Genomic DNA, 21,297 nt, shown 5'->3' with positions numbered 1-21,297 from the left:
GGCAACGTGTCAAAAGTCATGTTCGACGGAACGGCAACATCGTATTTTGTCTACGAACGAATTTTTATTGTTGCCAGTGACAATAATAATAACTAACGCTAACATTTTTTTCACACACGACCACAATGTTTTATATTTTCGTTTACGATAGTTAGTTTTAAATTATTGTAATGTTTTTTAATGAAAACCATTGTTATAAAATTAGTAATGATTCTTCAAATTTACATTATCGGGTGCACGCCATCTAGCGTGTCAAATTGTCAAATTGCACTAACACTAGTAAAAGAAATGCCAAATTTTTCACGGTTTTCAAGACTGTTTTTCTCCATATATAATGCGAATTATTTACCAAAAAGTTATATGCAGATTCTTGACCGTACAAAAGTGATAAAGTGATTAGTTTTGTGCAAAAAGTGTTTACGTACGGAGAGTAAACCGCGAACGAAAAATGTATGAAAAGGCGATCGGAACATTCACCTTAACCGGAGTTGAAGAATAGGGCCTCTCCCAGGAGCCTAAGCAAATATGCCAAGTGTCTTATTAGTCTGTATAAAAAGTAAGTTTATATAACGAATATATTATTATATTATGTAGATTATATTAAACACAAAAATCTAAATGAAATTAAGTAATTGTATGTTTACAATTAGAATTATAAGTATATATTTTTAATTTCTACTAAAACAACCATGGGATGGTAATGTAAACTGACTTTTTAGACAGACTCTATTATCAAAATCTTTTAATACATACAATTAAAATAAAACTCTTTTAAATAATGTACGTAGTTATTGAATGAGTAAAGGGGGCCATGAAAATATAGTTCATAATCTGGAGAACCTCAAAAAAAGTGAGGAACCCCCTTTTTTTAGGTTGTGTGATGATCTTGAGGAATTCCGGTGGTTTGAGAGGCCGCTAAGTTTTAGAGGTTTCTGGTGGTGTACACGGCCTTATTTGGTGGGCTGGTAAAAATAAAGTTGGCAACACTGCTCTTTGGATTATAGAATAAAAAAGTACTAATAACGAGACTGCAATGCAATGTAGTGTTTTCTTAATTTTTTTATGAAAATACTATTTTACTTCCATTTTTTGTTCATGATAAATATCCCAAATAAGTGTTTGGGTTATGGAGTCGCCGCCTTTTTCAACACATTCTGAGGCACCTCCTTTAAGCGAAGATAGTGGTCTTATAATTACAAGTGGATCGTTTTCCAGTGATTCTGCCAGTGGATGGCATCACGTCGCATCCGAGGTGAGCTAATAATTAGAAATTTTCTTGACACTGCTGTTTCCAAATATGTAAACTGATAATCTTTTCGCTTACTACAATACTTGTAACTCTTTTTAATCTTCTTTGATCAGTTAAAGAAGATTAAAAGAACTAGGTAAACTAAACAAAAATAAAATATATACCTTTATATATATATAGTATATATTTCTTTACCTTTCAATTTGCTAAAGTAATTTGTTTGTACTACAAACAAAGACATAGGTAAACATTATACTTACGTACCTATATAAAACCTTCAAGCCATAGAAACCAAAACAAGTATAATTGGAATGTAAAATGAACAATAGTGTCCACATTTTACAATATCATTATTCTGTAATGAGTCATGTTTTACTATAATAATTGGACAGTGCCATCTTGTACTTTGCTCAATGTGATTGTTTTTGTAATCAATGTATGTGGTTTTCTTAAGCATATCATTTTCCTTTTCATGCTTTTTCCATACTTATAATTCCCTTGCATTGGTTGCACAACTGTCTGCTATGAGTTTACCTGGATGTTAAGCCGCTATATTCTCATGTCTGTCTTAATTTCTTGTAATTTGTGATATTACAATTTAATATTACTTTGAATACTAATGTAGCAAACAAATTAAATATGTATTTGTGTATGTGTATCAGTGCATACACAATAATATTGTTAACGGGTATTATTTGTCCAAATAAATCCATGACATCATATTATGTTTTCCTGTAGCTTCAGAGTGCTTTGCTGTACCTATAATTTACAACAAACATTACTTATACCAAAACAATGTTATTCTTCAATTGATTTGTGTAGTTTACACAATTCAGGTCATCGCACACTGTACAACACAGCTTCAGCATGGCTGCAGCACAGAATTTTTCTTTGATATAGTCCATGTGCTGAAAACACGCTAGTGGCTTTTTGTATTAACATGAAATATTATAATCATACAACTTATGTTAAAAAAAAACAAGGCAATAGCTGGGAAGTTGTGGTGCCATTATGGGGCTTGCATAATGACCTTTAGTTAAAAAGTATTTGCTCAGTGATTGATATTTAAGAAGATTTATTTTGATATTTAAGATCTTGGTTATTGATAGTACAGGTGCATTTTAAAAATGTTAGCATATTTCTTTACATATACATATAAATAACCTGCCTGTCTTCACTATGAAATTTATCAACAGTCATCAGTCTTTTTATGTGTGGACTATAGTTAAAGGTATTTTTTGTTTGGTCCTGCTTTAATATATCGCCAATCTTGTCAATGTAGGGTGCCCGCTACCGACAGTCCTATTCATAACCACTCTGTCATTTCTTGCTTTCAATATAAACATAAGTACAGAATATAAAGCACTTTTACTGTTAAAATATGTATTTGCTATTCGAACTGAATATAAGAATGGTTACGATGCAACACTGATGTAATGGTTTTGGTCAATCTTATTTAGAGTCATTGTGGTAGCATAAATACTTCATTTCACACAAAGTAGATGTATCCTGTCACTTAGCAATCACATCAGCCGTATATTTTTTACACAGGTATGTGAACAAGGTAACAGGTATACTCATCTGACTTAGAAAAAAAAAATTACAGTGTTGCATATAAATCAATTCAATATTACAGCATTTATTGCAATCTATATTATGTAGTCTTAGCCATAATTTTAATGTTTGATACACAAATTAAAAAATGTTGTGTACATCATTTTGAAATTTTGTTTAAGTTATGGGTGATATAATGTAATATTAAGTTTGTTTGATGCATGTTAAGTTGTACTTACAAATTCTTAGTTTATTAAAATAATATCAATAGGCAGCCTCAGAACTTGCAATAATTATGGTATGCCTGTGTATAGAATTGAACTTCTTTAATATTTTACAGATTTACTGAACAAATGCTATGATTTCATATTAAGACTCTTAGTTAGGTGTTTCTAAGGACTCATTTTGTTTTACTAAGGAGTTTGCCATAATCTGTACTTTTGGCACCTGCCAAAAGTAACCTAGGGTAATGTCTAACCTAGGTAGGTTAAATATGAATTTAGTTGGCTATTACGTGTGGAAATTGTAGGGACCATTTAAGTCGAACAATTTCGACTGGGTTATGTCACACCGGTCAACAAAGCGGAATAAGCCGACGACAAATGTGTTGTGCTCTGCTGTCGCCACTGGGCATACACTCTTAATGTTTTTGGAAATAGAAGGAATATACTACTGTATACCGAACAGAGTAACAAATACATTGAGAACCACTTGCCAATCGTTCAAAATTAACACCTCGTTATAACCATGACGATATGTCAGCTGACCTTCCGGTATCTACTTCTAAAAAGAAAGTAGCAAAGTGTCGACTCAAACGCGTGCTTAAGAGTCGAAATTGTTAGAGCATACTAGTGGCGATGATCGTCAACTCGACACTAGTGCTTGAGATAAGCCTAGACGTAGTAAAAAAGGTCTTATAGATTAGGTCACATAAAAAGCTTAACTGGTAATTCTAAATCACGCAGATGTTCTGTTCTGTTCTTTAAAAAGAACCGATTTCGTTTTAGATTAGATATTTTTCCTATTCCCCGCTTTCCGACTGTGCTACTGTTGTAACTGTTTTGCAACCACCTTCAAATACCCTGTAACGTTGTAACGTAAATAAGAAGTTTGATTTAGTTACTACAATTTTGGAGTAAAAAATTTGTAATTTTTTCCGTATAGTTACAAGAAAGCGACTTCGATGACAAATCATTGTCTCTTTGTGAATCAACTGAAAGATCAGAACGCATGTGTGGGGATTTTTTTAATACTGTGAAGAAAGGGCCTGGAAAAGTAATACTTACGACTATTGAACCACCGCCAGAGTTTCAGGTATGTTGTAGTGATTGTAGAAGTATTGTAAAACGCAGTATAGTTAGTATTAGTAGTGAATTAAAACCCAACTTTGGAATTTACATCACAAATCAAATATTTAGTGATGTAAAGAAATGCACTATGTTATGAATGATATTATCTTAGACACTTTAAATTGGGCTTACCTTCGAAAGTTTGAAGCTGTAAGTTTCATGACAATTGACCTATTTAAAAAGATAAAGTACAAATACCTTTTTTTTGGTGGAAGTCATCCAATGACTTCTCTCGTCTTGGGCGACGCGAGAGGGAGTGTCAGACTCTTACTGACTAAAAACCACCCCGTTCCTACTCCTGCTTTTCGAACCGCAGCTCCGGAAGTACAAATCCCTACTAGTTGGTATTACATAGATTTGGCTTCTAGCCTTTACTGTGACGCGACATATACATACAAATCGGTATAGTACCGATTGTACTTGTAGTTACCCTCCTCGAGATGAGAGGTGTGTAACAAAGTAGTACTTTTCGAGCTTGCGGTTTGTCATCACCATCATCCCTTTTGTGTCGCAATATTTAGGTTCGTCTTCGAAGCCCCGCTTACCTTAAGAAGTATTGTCACTATATCAGCTCTCCCCAGTGACGTAGAGCATCTGCTTTAAAATCACCTAAATAAAAATCTTAGTTTTTTTAGTTTTTATCTATACATATAATAAAATCGTAGAAAAGTGCTGTCTGTACATTGAAAATAAAAATAAAAAAAATAGCAGGGGTTATTGTTATGTCGATGTCGAACCCAAAAATGTAATTAACTTTTTTTTTGTCTGTTTGTCTGTTTGTCTGTTTGTCTGTTTGTCTGTTTGTCTGTTCGTCTGTGCGCGCTAATCTCAGAAACGGCTGATCCGAGTTGGATGCGGTTTTCACGAATATATTGTGGGATGCTTAAATTTACATTTAGTGTTTGTTTCATGTCTCGGTTCATAAATAAAAAAGTTATGTCAAATTAAAGAATCACGTCGAACATTCTATGCTTATACCATTAATCTCCGCAGGGATTTGTTTTTGAAATTTGGTACAGATATAGTTTAGAACCTTAGAAAGGACATAGATATATTTTTATTTCAAAAATCAAAAAATAAAAATAAGAAATAAATTATTTATAAATAATTCTATGTCGATCGTTACACGACTTCGGTTCATGTTATTGTTTTAATTCATCGAAAAAAAGTAAATAAATAGTAAAAAGGTATGAAAAAAATAATATCAATATAATAAAACATTTAGTACAAAGAAAATGCTCTAACGAGTATAGATAATTCTATGTCGATCGTTACACGACTTCGGTTCATGTTATTGTTTTAATTCATCGAAAAAAAGTAAATAAATAGTAAAAAGGTATGAAAAAAATTATATCAATATAATTAAACTTTTAGTACAAAGAAAATGCCCGAACGGAGTATAAATAAATAATCCAAGTTGTCTTTATCCTCGATAGATGGCGTTGGGATCGAAATAGATCGCGCTCTGGTTTCGTTACATTCATTTGGTTGGGTATCGGCCGAGCGCTTCGGTACTATCGTAGAAAAAGTGTATTATCAGTAGTATGATTATTTGTCTGTAGTGGTCCTGCTGTTTCGTATATTCTAAATTGGTTTCGTTGTATTTGTCAAATATAAGTTTATTTGTTGGGTTTTCCTGGTTTTTTGGTTAAACTATTTAACGTAGGTTTAGTTTGATATCGATTATTAGTAGTTACTGTAGTTAGTTTTTTTAATAAAATTCAATAATAAAAATATTTTATACATAATAGTCACATAACAGGGTGTCCAGTAAATAGTACGGCATTCTACAACAGAATATTATGTTCAGCAAAATTGTACACTTTCAAAGTCATCCCACATTTTCGGGTATATCGAAAAATTACTGCCTTTACCACTACCTTTTATCACTATCTTAGTGAAAAAAGAAATTGTACTTATTAACTTTTATTGGTATTGGTGGTTCAGTTAAAATTATTATTTTTTTATAACGTCACGCCTTTAATTCCCGAAGGGGTAGGCAGAGGTGCACATTATGGCACATAATGCCAATGTACACCCACATTTCACAATTCATGTTGTAACTTGTAAGTCCCATGTAATAGGGGGTGAGCCTATTGCCATATACCGGTCACATTTCCAGACTCCGTGCTACTACTGAGATTTTTTTCGAAAAACCGAAAAAAGCCCATTAATACTTCGCCCGACCCGGGAATCGAAGCCGAGACCCCTTGCCCGGCAATCGCACTTGCACAACCACTCGGCCAACGAGGCAGTCTAAAATTATTGTGTCTTAATTTTATGCATTACTTCAAAATTGATTAAGCAACTTCGAATTGTGGTTGATATACCTACTCTATTTCATAAGATTCTTAACATACCTATCGGGCGACAAGCAAGTCTAAGTTTCATTTAAAGCCCAGAGCTCAGAGGTATAAGTCATGTAATTGAATTCCCAGTTGGGGTAGGTACATGCATACAATCCACATAGATTGTGGACTAATGTGGCTTGTATAGTATATCAGTATATCAAGAATATAACGTTCTTATGTGCTATATTAACAGGTGAAGAAACGGAGGAGGTTCTTTAGTCAACGAGTAGGTACAAACTTTTTGTTTAAACACGCATACTAATTCCTTAATGGATGTGGTACATTTTTGTTATAAATACTTAGTTAGGTAAACTATCTCGCCTTATTTCGACAATTTTAGCATGCTGCTTCTGTGTTAGATTTCTTTTTGCATACCTGCTATACATTACAGTTTATAACACTATCTTTTATAAGATTGTTACATTTTTAAAGATTTTTCATTGTTTTTTGAGACACCTGTATTAATACATGATTAGGTATTTGACTAATGTCTCAATCTAATCAAATTCTTACTCTTGAGATTGAATCTTGGCAAACATATTGAGCATCTGTGACTCCTATTATTAAATCTAAATATCTAAAGGTTGTCTTTTATTTCTAGTCTATTCGTTGTTTGACAAGCTAATCAGATTTTTATCCTAAGGTCAAGATTTGATCTTGAGATAAAATCAAAATATTGAGCATCTGTTACTACCATAACCTTGTTAAGAGTAACGGACTGAAGTAAATGATTGCCAAACTCTCGACGTCTGAATGCAGAATGCTCAAAATTTTGCCATACACCTTTAATCAATAACAAATCTTCGTTCTTTCGGAAGAAGAAGTATGTATATACCAAATAAAGTAAAAAAAAATAATATTCACAGCTTAAATTTATTTCTTGCAGGATAGTCCCGCACCGGATGACATAGAGAAATGTCCAACTGTACACGTGCCTCCAACTGTCATTTTTACCCATGATACTACAGACAAAGGCAAGACATCAAACTTAGATGTAGCCATTAATATTAGACATATTTCACCTATATATCCAAGAAAATTGAAGCCAGAGACACTATACGAAAGGCGTCAATGTTTGAATCATAGGTTCGCGAGTCCAAGACTTCTGCACTTGAGTCCATGCCGCGTTAATCGGCCTTCTTCAAGGAATTCACTGTCATCAAGATTGTCCAGCAGTCACAACTCACTTGTGACTCAATTTCAAGCTGACGATTCCAGTTTCATCACTCAAGCAATTTCACATGATACTCTAACTGCAAAAACATCCGACATTACTGATATGTACAATGTTCCGTTCGATAGCGATATTTACGCAGTACCTATTGACATGGTGCGGCCTTGTCAGAGCAACATAAGAAGTAAAGGGAAGAAACCACCTCGAAATAACAAAAAACGTGGAAAAAATACAAATCAGAATACGACCAGTAATAACGCCGTCATTGACAAAAGTTTTAAATCAAAGGATAACAGAAATAAAGAGGTTAAAACTAAAAGACACAGCTTGCCAAGTTCATCTTGTAAAAAGAATACTGGGGATTCGGACACAGACTCACTACATTTAACTTTACGCGAAATGAGGAAATACCTGCATACTCTTTATTCCAGCTCCAGTGATTCAGAATGTAGAGCTACTATTAACAGGAAAAATAATCCTATAGTGAACAGTGTTGGCATACACGCGAAACATTTAGGCAAAGAAACAAGTTCTGCAGTGTTTTTAAAAGAAAGTAACGATATTTCTAGAACAGTTGAAACAAACAATAACCATAGAAAAGCTAATAAAAATTCGTTTGGAATGAACGTCAAAAATAAGAAACATAAAGAAAATATTCCTAAAGAAGTGATTGAATTAGATAAGAGTGAAAAAGCTGTTAAAAAGAGTATTTCAGGTCAAAACCAGAAGGTTAAAATGTCGCCAGTGAGAATATTATCGATCAATTTGAAACAGAGCTTTTGTAATTTATTTCGTTGGCGACGACAACCTGTGGCTGAGAACGCTAGTGATGCTGAGAAGGTGGGTGACAGCAAGGAAGACTCACCGCCTGCGGCAGTGCGCCGCGCATTGCCGCCGCTGCCGCAGACACCGCACGTGCACGCCGGGCCTCGCCGACCTAACAATGAAGAGGATACTGTCATGGATTTCGCCACTTCTATACAAAAAGTGAAAGATGTAAGACAATGTTTTAATTTTTTTGTTGATCCCTGAAACATCATTTATTATTGATGTTCATTTAGCTCCAAAACATCTCCTAATGTGTAGAATGAGCATGAAATTTGTTTTTAATATATTTTTCTTGTCTTGTCTTTCAGTACGGTTGGTATTGGGGCCCGATATCGGTGGAAGCAGCTGAGAAAATTCTCTCAAACGAACCTGATGGCTCGTTTATAGTCCGGGACAGCAGTGATGACCATTATATTTTCACTCTGACGTTTAAGTTGAATGGTCTTAGGCATGTAAGGATTGAACATGATCAGGGTAAGAGGATATTTCACATGTTAGTGCTTCTATCAGTACATTCTATTTTTTTGAAATGTAAACTGTATAATGTCCCTCCATAAAGTCATGGTTTACATTGGACTATCACATAGTTTTAGTGGACCTAAACGTGAATACAGAGGACCAAGTTTCGAATCCCAGATTGAACAAGCAAAATATTTCGATTTCAAAGATAAATATCTGTCTCATAAAAGCCTTGACTTCTTTGAATGTGAGTATGAATTAAGAAGACAGGAATTCTATATATGTATATTAGCAGTACGTCAATTTGCTCCTTCACTTAGTCTTGTGTAAGTTTTATAAAATAAGTTTTCTTTCTTTTTCAGGTAATTTCTGTTTTGGTGGCTGCACTATGTTTAAAGCTCAAACCATAGTAGAATTCATAGAGAATGCAGTAGAGACGTCCCGAAGCGGCCGATATTTGTTCTTCTTGAACCTGAGGCCTGTGCTTGGTCCAGTACGAGTTCAACTGCTATACCCGGTTTCAAGGTTTAAACGTGTGCAGAGTCTTCAGCATATGTGCAGGTGAGCTACTCACTCAGTTTTAATAAGCCTTTATTTGACTTATGTTTGAACTTTACAACTTGATTGTGTAACAAATATATTTAACCAACTAATATATTGTATAAATGTTTAGTTTCGATGACGATGCATGTTTGAACACAAATGGTTTTATTTCAGATTTGTGATATTAAAGTACGTGCGTCGAGACCTCATAAGTAACCTACCTCTACCTAGGCGTCTCGTAGACTACCTGAGTGCAACTCACTACTACTCGGAGCTTCTCGCCGATATGTAAGCCCCGCCTACGAAGTAGGTCAACATCACTTTTACATAACCCCGTGATGAAACAATATTATGCCTATGTATAGCTTTGACTGTTTAGGTATGACATACGAGTACCTAAAGATTTTTACAATTCGTTGGTTAATGAATTTATCTTTATTCGTCTTTATTTATTATTATAAGCGACTGAACGTAAAAACACATGAAGTCGTTAGAGATTTTGACATACTTGTCTGTAGAATCTAGCACATCTTCACATAAAAAATAAACAAAATAGTTTAAATGTTAGGACTGTGTTAAACGATTTGTTGTTTGTTTTAGAAAAATGAAATTAACTTCCGTGTAATATTATAATTCAGTAGTTTATGAAAACAGCAGCCTGCCTTCAAGTATATGTTTCTTACTCAAACTTTTGATTTGGAAAACTTTCGAAAAGTTCCTATGGCGATAATAATCTGAAGAGAATAGCGATCGACTCTGATTAGGCACAGAACATCCTCAACTAGTTCCCAATGAATACTTTAATTCTTACAAAAGCTGTAGTTAAACTTCCTTGTATTCATGTATTCATGAAGTCAGGAGGGTCATGAATGCTCAACGTGTCAGATGACGACAGAAGTACCGGCAATTATGAAACATAATATGATAGAGAATAACAAAACAAAGACACCTAAGCAACGATTAGAAATATCGATACAAAATGTTAATCGTGAGTGAGACAAATTCGCGAAGATGACGGAGACTTTGATTATATTAAAAAAACGTACAAATATTATTAAATATAAACAATTCTAAATATTTTAAATACATGTTCTATTATACTGTTGTATTGCTTTGCCGTCGTAATCGACTTAACTGTTTACGCTTAAGTTGGAATAACAAGTATGGTTTAGGCGACAAGCATCATAAAACACCCGAATTTTTTTGGGTCGCTATTATGTGTCGCTGTGTTTATTAAAGTGTGTAATTAATATTCTAAATAATCGTAACCTAGTGGGTATTTCTATTTGTGAAACTAATGCAAATATCAGTCCGATATCTAACTTAGTTTTACGGTCTTGGCATTATAATTATTAAAAGAGCCCGCTTGTAAGTATCTTAATTTCTGAACGAGGTTACATTGGTCTAAATTCAATAGATATTTATTGTCCCTTGGCTAGATAATTCAGATTTTTAGTAATCAATTTTAAACACAGCACCAGTAACTTTCTCTGTGATACGTAATTAATACGTTTAACTATCAGTATTGGTAGAGACGTAGAATATACGTTTGAGATCTGCTCATAAACTAACACTTATTGATTGTTATTTTATTCTGAAGTGACCTTTGCGCTACAGCAGTTATTATTATTGAAAATATACATAGACGAGATAAACAAAACATTCTAAAATTCAAATCTGTATTTTTGGGTACAAGTGGGCTGTAACATACTTATAAAATTAGCATTAATTGGTATAGCGTACATTTTACAACTCGTATAAGGAACAAGGTTGTTTAGAAAGAGTATTTAAAACTACCTGCGAGGAGATAATTTCTCTGATTGAGGTTGATTGAGAATCCGGCCACCGTGCAGCAGGGTTGTGACATAGACTATGTCCAGCTGAGGTATGTGTAGGAATTGTACCAACTAGTTTGTCACGTAGGTATATTGTAGTTATGCATTGTAGACCCTGCTTCAATGTTGTGGCCTGTACTCCAAGCCCCTAATTCCAAGGGCAATACGGCTATGAACATTTATGTAGTGTGATTGGCAAAACAAATCTTTAACTACTGTCGCCGTAATAACGTATCTCTCTTCAAGGAATCTGTAGAATTATCTCTTTTTATGAAAGGAAATTTATAAGTGCCTCTGCATTTTACACCAATTAATATAATAGCTGTAAACCGTAAAAAATAACTCTTATTTTTGTAAAGAACAGAATTTTCACGATTGCTAATTAGGTAGAAATGGATTATCGCTTAAACACTGTTGCTCATTGACATTCAGACTAACTACAGTTTCATATCTGTGTTTCACGGTGAGGTCACGAAGTTACTGAATTCAATTTCCTCCTTCTGTGTGTCAAGTGTAGCATCAGAACACAATTACTGTAGGTTTTATAGACAGTGCCACAATGACGGCGGTGTTAGCCTGTAACTATTTGTTACAACTTGAAGTCATTATAAAAAGCTATGGCTACTTGATTATCAAAGTTATCTCTTACATGAAGTCGGTTGAATGAACTTAAATACTTATTTACTACACCGATTATATTTGATATTAACAAATTTATTTATGGCATCAGTAATGTGTTTTAAGGCTTTTGCTATCTGTAAATTTTGCAATGATGAAAGGCAAAATAGTATGTGAAGTTTATGAAGTCTTAATGTAATTAATTTCAAAGTATTTCGTGTTTTGTTTTGTTCAGTGTCTTTATATTTTGTTATAATATGAATTCGAAAGGTTTTTACTTATGAGTAAAAGTCGTAGTTCAGGTTTTGGCTGACTCAAAACATACTTTAACACTAAAAGTTAAAGCGTGACTAATTGCAGCCAAAATGTTTATTTCAATGTATTAATTAAACAATGAATTATTTAATTTATACTTAGTAAGTAGCATTATGTACATAATTTCATTTTAGAAGCTAAGTTCAAGTTTTTTTTATATATTATGGATTAGATCTGTATAAAATTGATTATAAGCAATTTGTTTATTTTTTTGTATTAATATTGTTTAATTATTTATATGTTTTACTTATTTTTAATGTAATGTTTAATTGTTAATTTTATGTCATGTCACCAAAGAAGTTAAGTATTGTATGTTAAAGGAAGTAGATCAAAACTTGCAAGGTTCTACTCTAACAATTCTGCTCAAAAGGATTATTTTTCTTTGGCACGTTGTTACAACTGCCCTCCTCCTGATAGTGGAAATGAGTGTTAGAGTGTATTTTCCAAGTACTAGTTGGTTATTGACTTAGCCTACCTGCAGTGTAATGTGAAACGATATAAAACGTTTAAATAATGTCTAGCCAATCAAGTAATGCATGTTTTTACGTTAACATTCATTTATTTCAAATAATATTTATTAAATCATCGCCGTCAAATAAATCAACTTGTATGCCTTCATATACCACCGTGACAATTATATTATAAGATTAAAGTTAAGGTGTTACAAAAAAATAAACATATCACAAACTAATTGTTAAAAGTATTACTTACAAAATAAATTATAACTTATAAACGTAAATAATACTGTACGCCTGCATTATTATATTACTCAAATAATAATATAAAATTGTATTTTCGTTTTATGATATAATTAACACATTAGATAACATTAAAGTAAACTGTAAGAATAGTAATCAATCAATTACACCAATCTAGAGACTAGTCTACTAAGTACTTTAACGGTATTTTCTACTGGGTGCATTCAATTAATAAAAAATAAATAATAAAAAAAAACATTTATAATCAAAATTATGTAGAACATTATTATTCTTAACCACTTTACAATAATAAGCACAATGTACGATAATTTAAACGATGCGGGATTGCGGCTTATGATTTATCATAATCAAGTAAATATGAAGTATTTTGACACAACTTATTCAAATAAAAATAATCTTCTTTGAAACATCGTGTGAATAGAAAACTTGTAGGAGTGTCTATAAACAAAAAAAAAAAACAATATTGGCGGTTGTTGCCAGACTTAACAATTAATCGATATTATATTAAAGCAGGTGTTATTGCAAAACTATATTCTAAATTGAATGATAAATATTTGTATAGCAGACACTCTTTAAAAACGAATGTTCTGAATCAGTTCTGTCTGTTGAATTCGTGGTGTTTGTATTTGTAGCCAACAAGCAATAAAAAATATAATCGAGCAACAGATTTGACGAATTATTCCTTTTTTAAATTTTCGTGTGTCGTTACATATCAGTGTCTTGATTCTAAATTCAGCTTAAGCAATAAATGTATTGGTTCTTTAAAGTGGGGATTAGATGATTGTAAATATTATTATAAATTTGTTTTTGTGGCAGTCATCGAGCTGTATAATTAACACTAATGAGGCACTGGTTCATTCTTATACATAATTTTGGTAATCTTCACAATTTGTCAAAAAATATATTACATTAGGACTTACATTTTAAGAGTTGTGTTGAGTTCACTTAATATACCTCTTAGGTATATTAAGTAAACCAAAGTCAGTAGTTTTGGTCTGTTTAATATGAGCAACTCATAATTTTGTTTGATTTTCATTTAGCTGGTAATTGTCGTTGATTTAATTTACAAGTTTGTTTGAAGCATTACTTAGCCTTTGTTACACGACATATATGTGACTACACACACTACGACACGACTATGCCAGTATCTACATAATGTTTATACAGATTACAAATGTAAATTGTTACTACACTTTTATGGTATGTAGGACTTACTCGTACAATATTCACCATTTACTAATATGCTATGATCTGTGATGATAAATAATATTTTGATACAATCCCCTATCCATAAACCTGATCCTTTTATATTGCTATCTCCAACCAGCTTCCCAAGTGTGGAGATTAAAGCAAACCTTGTATAGACACTGAAGAGTTGTTGATGATGCATGATTGATAAATGTCTGTAATTCTATGACGTCTTGTCGTTTCCCAGGGCCACATAATGTGGTGTGACATAGGCCTAACCGCACATAAGTACAAATAGAATTCTTGCCAGTGTAGCATAATGATACATTACAAGAAACAATATACACATACAGTGACTTCAATAAATTCTCGACAAAGACATTGTGTTACACGTAGCCTTATACATACATACTTATCGTAATAAATATACATACATACCTAATCCATAGTGTACTTATTATAGAAACTACTACATAACTATACTTATACAATAAAGTGACTGTGAAATATTCGTAGCTTAATATTCAATGAATCTGTATAAACTGTCGCTGTAGACTCTAAAATATTTCAGTTTTTAGTAATCGCATAGAAAACTTTTCAGATTATATACTTAAGGTAATATTGAAGTAGTGGCTAACTGGCTGTGGATAAAACGTGTAGGTACTTATTTAAAATTATACAATACATTCACAGTTGTAAGTGATACGAATTATTAAAATACTTATTTTGCTATACTGACGAAATGTGTAGGTAAATTTAATCTTACCGCCAACATAGGTCTAAATTCGTAATATTTCAGATATGCTAGTACAAAACTACTAAAATAGAGAACAATAATTTTGAAGTTGCCAATAATTATCGCTTTCATACACTAGGTATTACGCAAAAGGAACGCTTTTGGAGAGCTTTTCGATATAAAGGAGCTATAAAACTTGTAGTGTAAGTTAAGTACAATAGTATAATATGTATAGGCTACTGTGGATATATTGTACTCGTGAATGGGTACATTTGTGCGTTATTTTGTGTGAGCAATAAAGTAAGTTACTGCTTCATGAAGAGCTCGTATTTACTCGTTCATTTTAAGGCCTGCGGCGTTGTTAGATGCCCGAACGCTCTCGTATTGATAAGGCGTGTTGTGGTATTATTGTATTAATTATGGTATCTCTGTATTCTGTACTAGATTATGCAAAATTCTAATATGGAATGTTAATAAGAATTTATAAGCTGATCATTCACCTCCAAATATTGACTTGTAATTTGGGAAAAATACTTAACTTATTTTGTATAATGTAATAACTTAAATATAAACGTCAAGTAGATGATTTCTTATGTTTACGAGCTTAGGACGTCGCTTTTGCCCACCATAGTGATCATAAAGATATTGCCTTCTTAATTAACTTACATGCAATTCGTATATCCATATGTACCTATTAACGATTAGATAGTGACTGGGGTGGCATTTCATTAACCAAACAGTAGATAGTACCATAGATGTAAGTACGCTCTTAGAATGCAGTTGTATTATTAATGTTAGAACTGACAATGTAATAGTGTACTACTTAACTATAATTACAGCGTGTTTATAACGCAACGACTGAATAGTGTTGTAATCCCTGGACTATTATAGAGCATGACAATTCTTCCGTCTGACTGAAAGTCTCAACATAAATACGCCTAAGCGTCGCATATATTTCATTCTGCAAGTATTATTATCAAATTATTCAAATTGTTCAGCACGTTTTCATGAGCAAAACATATTTGTTAGAAAGTATCCAAACTTCCCTGCCTTTAATTAAACTTTCACATCTCAAAAAGTCTATGGGTATTCTCAACTCCTTATTGTAAGAACATAATCATGTCCAAAATGCTTTGACTGCCATGAATATATATATAATGAATGCGAATTAAAAATAAATTCAAAATTTATTCAAAAACATAATTTCGAGAAATTTGGTGGCCATACAAGCAGCCTCTGCGCATATTAGATATTGCAGTCTTGTCTAGTGGCAATGCCTCAAATATAAAGTTCTTAAACGCGAACCAAAGCAGAAAATATAAGAAGTATATTATGTGCTTTGGTATTGCCAGCATTCACTACCATAGACTATGGTTCCAAGCTAACTACCTATGGACACTTAGACAGACATTACATTGTGTGCATGAAAACGTACTGTTCAATTTTTACTCATATTTAATCTGATACACACTAATAGGTGGAGGGCAACTGAACCCCCTAACTAACGGTGTTCCTGTAAGGCTAGAAATTTATGGAGTGATGATTCATAGCACATCAAGGCCAATAACAATGACCTGGCAGGCATCAGCCCTGCACGTCATCAGCCTTTTTGAGTTTTAAACTGTAAAATGTTATGATAATACGGATAAATTTAGTTGTCATTAGTTTACTATATAAGAGAAGATATTGGTGTATTATGACTCATCACTCCACCAATTTCTAGCCTTACAGGAACACCATTAGTCAGGGGGTTCAGTAGCTCTTGGGCTATAAGAACAAAATGCAATGTAAATTCTGTAAATGTGGGTTAAGTTGTAAAAATAATATGTCCAGTATATTATATTACTTACAGGTGGCAATGAATTACATTTTAACAAAGCTAATAATTTTCAAAATTTGGAGACTTTAGATAGAAACATGTAGTACTATAATAATATAGAATATTTCCGTGACTGGCGAAATCTAAAAGCTAAATAGCTTTATATTATAAAAAGCTAAATAGCTTTTAGATTTCGCCTTAGATGGGGCGGACAAGGGACTGTAGGTCCTCTAAATAGACCAGCTCCAAACTCCCCATTGTGCAACACCGGTCTTCACATTTCTAAAGAGACCTTCCCCGTCTCACAGTATACATAAATGATAGTTATGCTATTCTAAAAACAAACGCTTCAAAACTGTAATAGATATACTGCAGTATTCTTTTCATAATAACCCAACATACTTTCCACTATTAAAATAAAAAAAATAAAATATTTCGACCGCGTACTCTATCGTCTGATTATACTCGTTATATACATATAGAGTATCGACTAAGATTTATGAAAAAATCTAAGTACAAAATTGTATTGAATTAAAAATGTGTTTAGGTCATGTGAATCATAGTAAACACTTGTCTAGTTGCATGTGGAAAATACACAGCAACTTGATATCTTCAGCATCATGAATAATTAATTAAATGTTAAAATTAATTATGATTAAATAATATGGCTGTGACTTCAATCTGTGAATTAAAACAACGTGCAAGTTGGGTTTTTGAAGATTTTTGCTTCGAATTAATTTGGGCTTCATATATAGAATGCCCAGTAATTAATTAATGAAGGCTTCTACTTACTCCTTTTGTAGAATTACAAGACAGCTATGACTTAAACATATTTTGAAATTCAAGCATATCTTCTTGATAACGTGTTAGTGGGTAGATAACTGGTTGTTTTATTTAAAATATTTGTAGGTATATACATACATGTGTTGGTTACATAAATAATTCTAGTTTATTTGTTGTTGGATCTGTTTGTTAGAGTCGAATCTTAGGACCCCCAAACCTACGTTATTTTAACAAAACTGGAATGTAAAGTGTCATTTGTCTAATATACAAAATGTCCAGAATATAGTATAAATAAAATAAATAGTTAAATGTACTAGAGTGGTTGATAACTTGGATCAACAGACAATACACCTAACAAAACAATAAACCACAAACGTTCTGAGAAATTGAAAGTAACAAGTTGCACTCGAAATGCATAGGTGCCAAAATAACATAGAATTGGGTGTTCTGGGATCTTGAAGTATTATAATTTATAGACTGCTTGTAATTGTAATTTTACTATGCGGCTATTTCTTAATTGACCGTTTTGCATTGCCACTGAATATTGAGAATAAAGCATACCGTGCACGAGATATATTTAAGTCTTGAATTATATTCCGTTGAATTACGAAATGTATTGAGCCGCTCAATATTCTCAAGTTCGTAAAATCTCTTCCCTAAATATATTGAGGGACTATAATAGATATGAAATCAATTACCGACCTAATTCCAATATCTTTGGATCGATCACATAGCAATTCCATACAACTATGTCAAAAATAGATTTGAATCAAAAATATATATATTATTATACAATGTGATAGGGGTGGGACTTCTAACCCGTTAAGGCTGAGTACTACATCTAATTTTATCGACAAAAATAATAATATGGGGGGTTGAAACCCCAATTGAAAATATTGAAAAATAGCAATTTTTTCGGTAAAAATAATTCAGAAATGATTTTTTTTTCTCACCAAAACATTATCAAACTTATGAAAAGAGTAATGAATTAGTTAGCCAAGGTTATTAGCTACCGTTTGTTGTTTTTTTTTGTTTCTACAACGCATACAACCTTTGATATCACATAAAGTAAAAGAAATATTAAAATAGCCATAATTTTTAGGGGGAGGGGTTTCAACACCCCATATAAATTTTTTTGTCGATACAATTAGATGTAGTACTCAGCCTTAACAGGTTAGAAGTCTTACCCCTATCACATTGTATATGTACATAGTTTTGTTTGAAATAGTTACGTGTGTTTGTAATAGTTCCATTGTAATGTCACCGTACTCCTTGTGCATAAGAAGTATATTTATATTTACACGTTACACCTATAACCTCTTCCTTACTGTAATACATTCCCATCTAAGTAAATATAGAGAAGAAGGAGGGACCTGGAAGCATGGTAGATACGATTTTTTTTTAATCTAAGGTGTTGACTTTGACACCAATTTGCCAAAAGTAATGTTACTTTTATGAAATCGAGATATTGCAATGCACATTGCACATGTATACGGGCTGTTGGAGATGCATGTATACCACGGGTTGAGCGCGCGGTGCCTGCCGCACGTATGTATGTGTACCCAATCGAACTTTGTCTAACGGATGTCATTTCTATGGCACTGTCGTTATTTTATTTCTATGGCACTGTCGCTATTTTATTTCTATGGCACTGTCGCTATTTTGGCAGATGTCGGGAATATTAGCCATATAGGTTTGCGTCCGTAACTACCAAAATGTCGAATGACAAAAACCTAATCAGACGACTCAGGTACTGATTCAGGGGACAGAATCTGGTATCCTCGTCCGGGTGGTAATATCAGGCCATGACCTGGTTCTTCCTTCTTCTCTTTGCCATTTGACTAGGGGGCAAGCGAATATCTTAATATTGTGATGAGAATCGTATTTGAACACTTCATAGTCCCGAAAAAATCTAAGATTCCGACTAATGGACTTCTAGTTTTTCGTAATCGGTTGAGAATGGGTCGTTGCACAAATTATGATGCAACATAAGTCGAATTTGTCGGGCATATTATAAAAAATCTGGCCATACTTTATACCCACACAAAATCACCCAGCTATAATTGCCACGCTTTGAATTTTATTACAATACCACATGCTCGGTTTTAGGGTATTTAAATATGTATTAAAGTCCTATTGTCATAATCCTATGCAATATAAAATAACTGATTTTTTTTAAGTAAATATGTATAATTTCATAAATAATAATATAATATAATATGTAATGCGTGTAAATAATTTATTTTGCAATTATTTCCATAATTATAATTTAAAATTTATGATCACAGTTTATTGAGATTCCATTTATTTTAGTCATCGTAAATGTGTGTTAACTTCATCAAGTCTAATAAGTTCAAGATCGTATTACTGGCGGTTTATTTTATCTCATCAAGCAAACGATATACACCAATAGTAAGGGTAACATTTAAAGAAATATAATTCAACTGTGATTTAACTTAACTATAGTATCGCTATACTACTAATACATAACATGACGTTATTCACACATATGCGTTTCTTAATTTTAGACAGTTAGTGTTATTTCCAAAGCATAAAGTGTTTTAATAATATTTAGCTTATTGTTCTATCTGTACTTATTTACTAACGTTAAATTAACTCTGTATTTGTTAAATAAAATTATATATTACAGTTAATGTAAAGCATGTAATGCACTTTTGTGTAACAACCGATATGTAAGTTAGCTCATTCTGTTTTATAAAAATGGGACAAAGAAATAAATAGGTTCCGATTGACATATTTAGTTTTATTTAAACGTGTCTTACCCATGTATTAATTTACCTCACCCATCTCTATTTTTACGTACCTCCTTACAAATCGATGTACCTACTCACTCACTTTGATCTATGTCACTCGAATTGATAAGGTTTTTGGATCACAACAAATAAAACAATGGCCAAAAAAAGCAATCACTTACTTAAACTCCATTGTCAAATTGGCTGACAAAAGATAAAAAGATACTATCAATAATTTTTGCAAGCCTACAGTCCTGACCCTTGCAGCACTATGAAACCTATTCGTATTATTTGATTGCCAAGTGAAACTCAAAACCTGAAAAGTGGTTCAGCAACATTCACAACATTCGGAATCATTCACTACATAATATGTTGCTTGTTTACCGTATCACAATTAAACATGCGATAGAAAAGGATGACACCTACGATAGACACACTTGCACTACTTTAGTATACTGAATTATTATAACGAACACATCACTGACCACTAGAAAAATGGAAACATCAAAGGCAATAAAAATAAGACCTTGATGGGAGCGCATGATTATAGACTACTACCTAAGTACTAAAGAACAAAAGTTCACAAAGACAGGAGACCATATTGTTAAACGCTCTAATATAGACAACGAGGCAACCTCACCTGTTCAATGAAAGCATAATTCGGCATAAATAATGAATAGAATAAAGTGTCACGCCCTCTTAACTTCTAACCAATCAAGTCGTACGAAGTTAGGGGATGAAAGGTCGCTCCGCCCACATATACTATACACCCCCTACTTTATTACTACCCCGAGCTGAACAATTTTATGACAGAGGACATAATCATTTGGCGGTGTCTGATTGTTGTGCTTTATCTACTACGCTGAAGACATTAAAAAACGTGAGTACCTAATCCATATTTTTTTATCCTTTTACCTAAAAGCAAAAAGCGAATGTGTGCTGTATTTTTAAAATATGTTGGTGAATTGTTTAAATTCTGTTTGAAACTTGAATTATTAAAATGTGTCACTTAATTTTCAGTGAT

At 32.7% G+C, this 21,297-nt stretch overlaps 1 protein-coding gene across 2 annotated transcripts; it reads left to right on the top strand.

Annotated features, from left to right (window-relative positions):
• Positions 1 to 957: 957 nt before the first annotated feature.
• LOC118268191 (uncharacterized) lies at positions 958 to 20,273 on the top strand. 2 transcript variants are annotated; one of them, XM_035582592.2, is made up of 6 exons: positions 958 to 1,252; positions 3,968 to 4,117; positions 7,390 to 8,673; positions 8,814 to 8,979; positions 9,327 to 9,525; positions 9,682 to 20,273. In XM_035582592.2, the coding sequence occupies exons 1-6, from the start codon at positions 1,127 to 1,129 to the stop codon at positions 9,797 to 9,799; spliced, it is 2,043 nt and encodes a 680-aa protein (XP_035438485.1). In that variant the 5' UTR covers positions 958 to 1,126; the 3' UTR covers positions 9,800 to 20,273. The 2 variants fall into 2 exon arrangements, with proteins under 2 accessions (XP_035438485.1, XP_035438571.1); XM_035582678.2 differs by lacking the exon at positions 3,968 to 4,117 and having other exon boundaries at positions 965 to 1,252.
• The last annotated feature ends 1,024 nt before the right edge of the window (positions 20,274 to 21,297 follow it).

The sequence above is a fragment of the Spodoptera frugiperda genome, chromosome 25, assembly GCF_023101765.2.
Source record: "Spodoptera frugiperda isolate SF20-4 chromosome 25, AGI-APGP_CSIRO_Sfru_2.0, whole genome shotgun sequence".
NCBI lineage: Eukaryota > Metazoa > Arthropoda > Insecta > Lepidoptera > Noctuidae > Spodoptera > Spodoptera frugiperda.
Note: the sequence above shows the minus strand (reverse complement) of the source record. Positions and strands in the feature narration are given on the sequence as shown.

Bases quoted from the DNA above. Each gene is read 5' to 3' on its own strand.
- LOC118268191 (XM_035582592.2), top strand. From the start codon at position 1,127: ATGGAGTCGCCGCCTTTTTCAACACATTCTGAGGCACCTCCTTTAAGC. The intron at 8,674-8,813 runs GTAAGACAATGT...CTTGTCTTTCAG, and splicing joins CTATACAAAAAGTGAAAGAT to TACGGTTGGTATTGGGGCCC. The intron at 9,526-9,681 runs GTGAGCTACTCA...GTTTTATTTCAG, and splicing joins AGTCTTCAGCATATGTGCAG to ATTTGTGATATTAAAGTACG.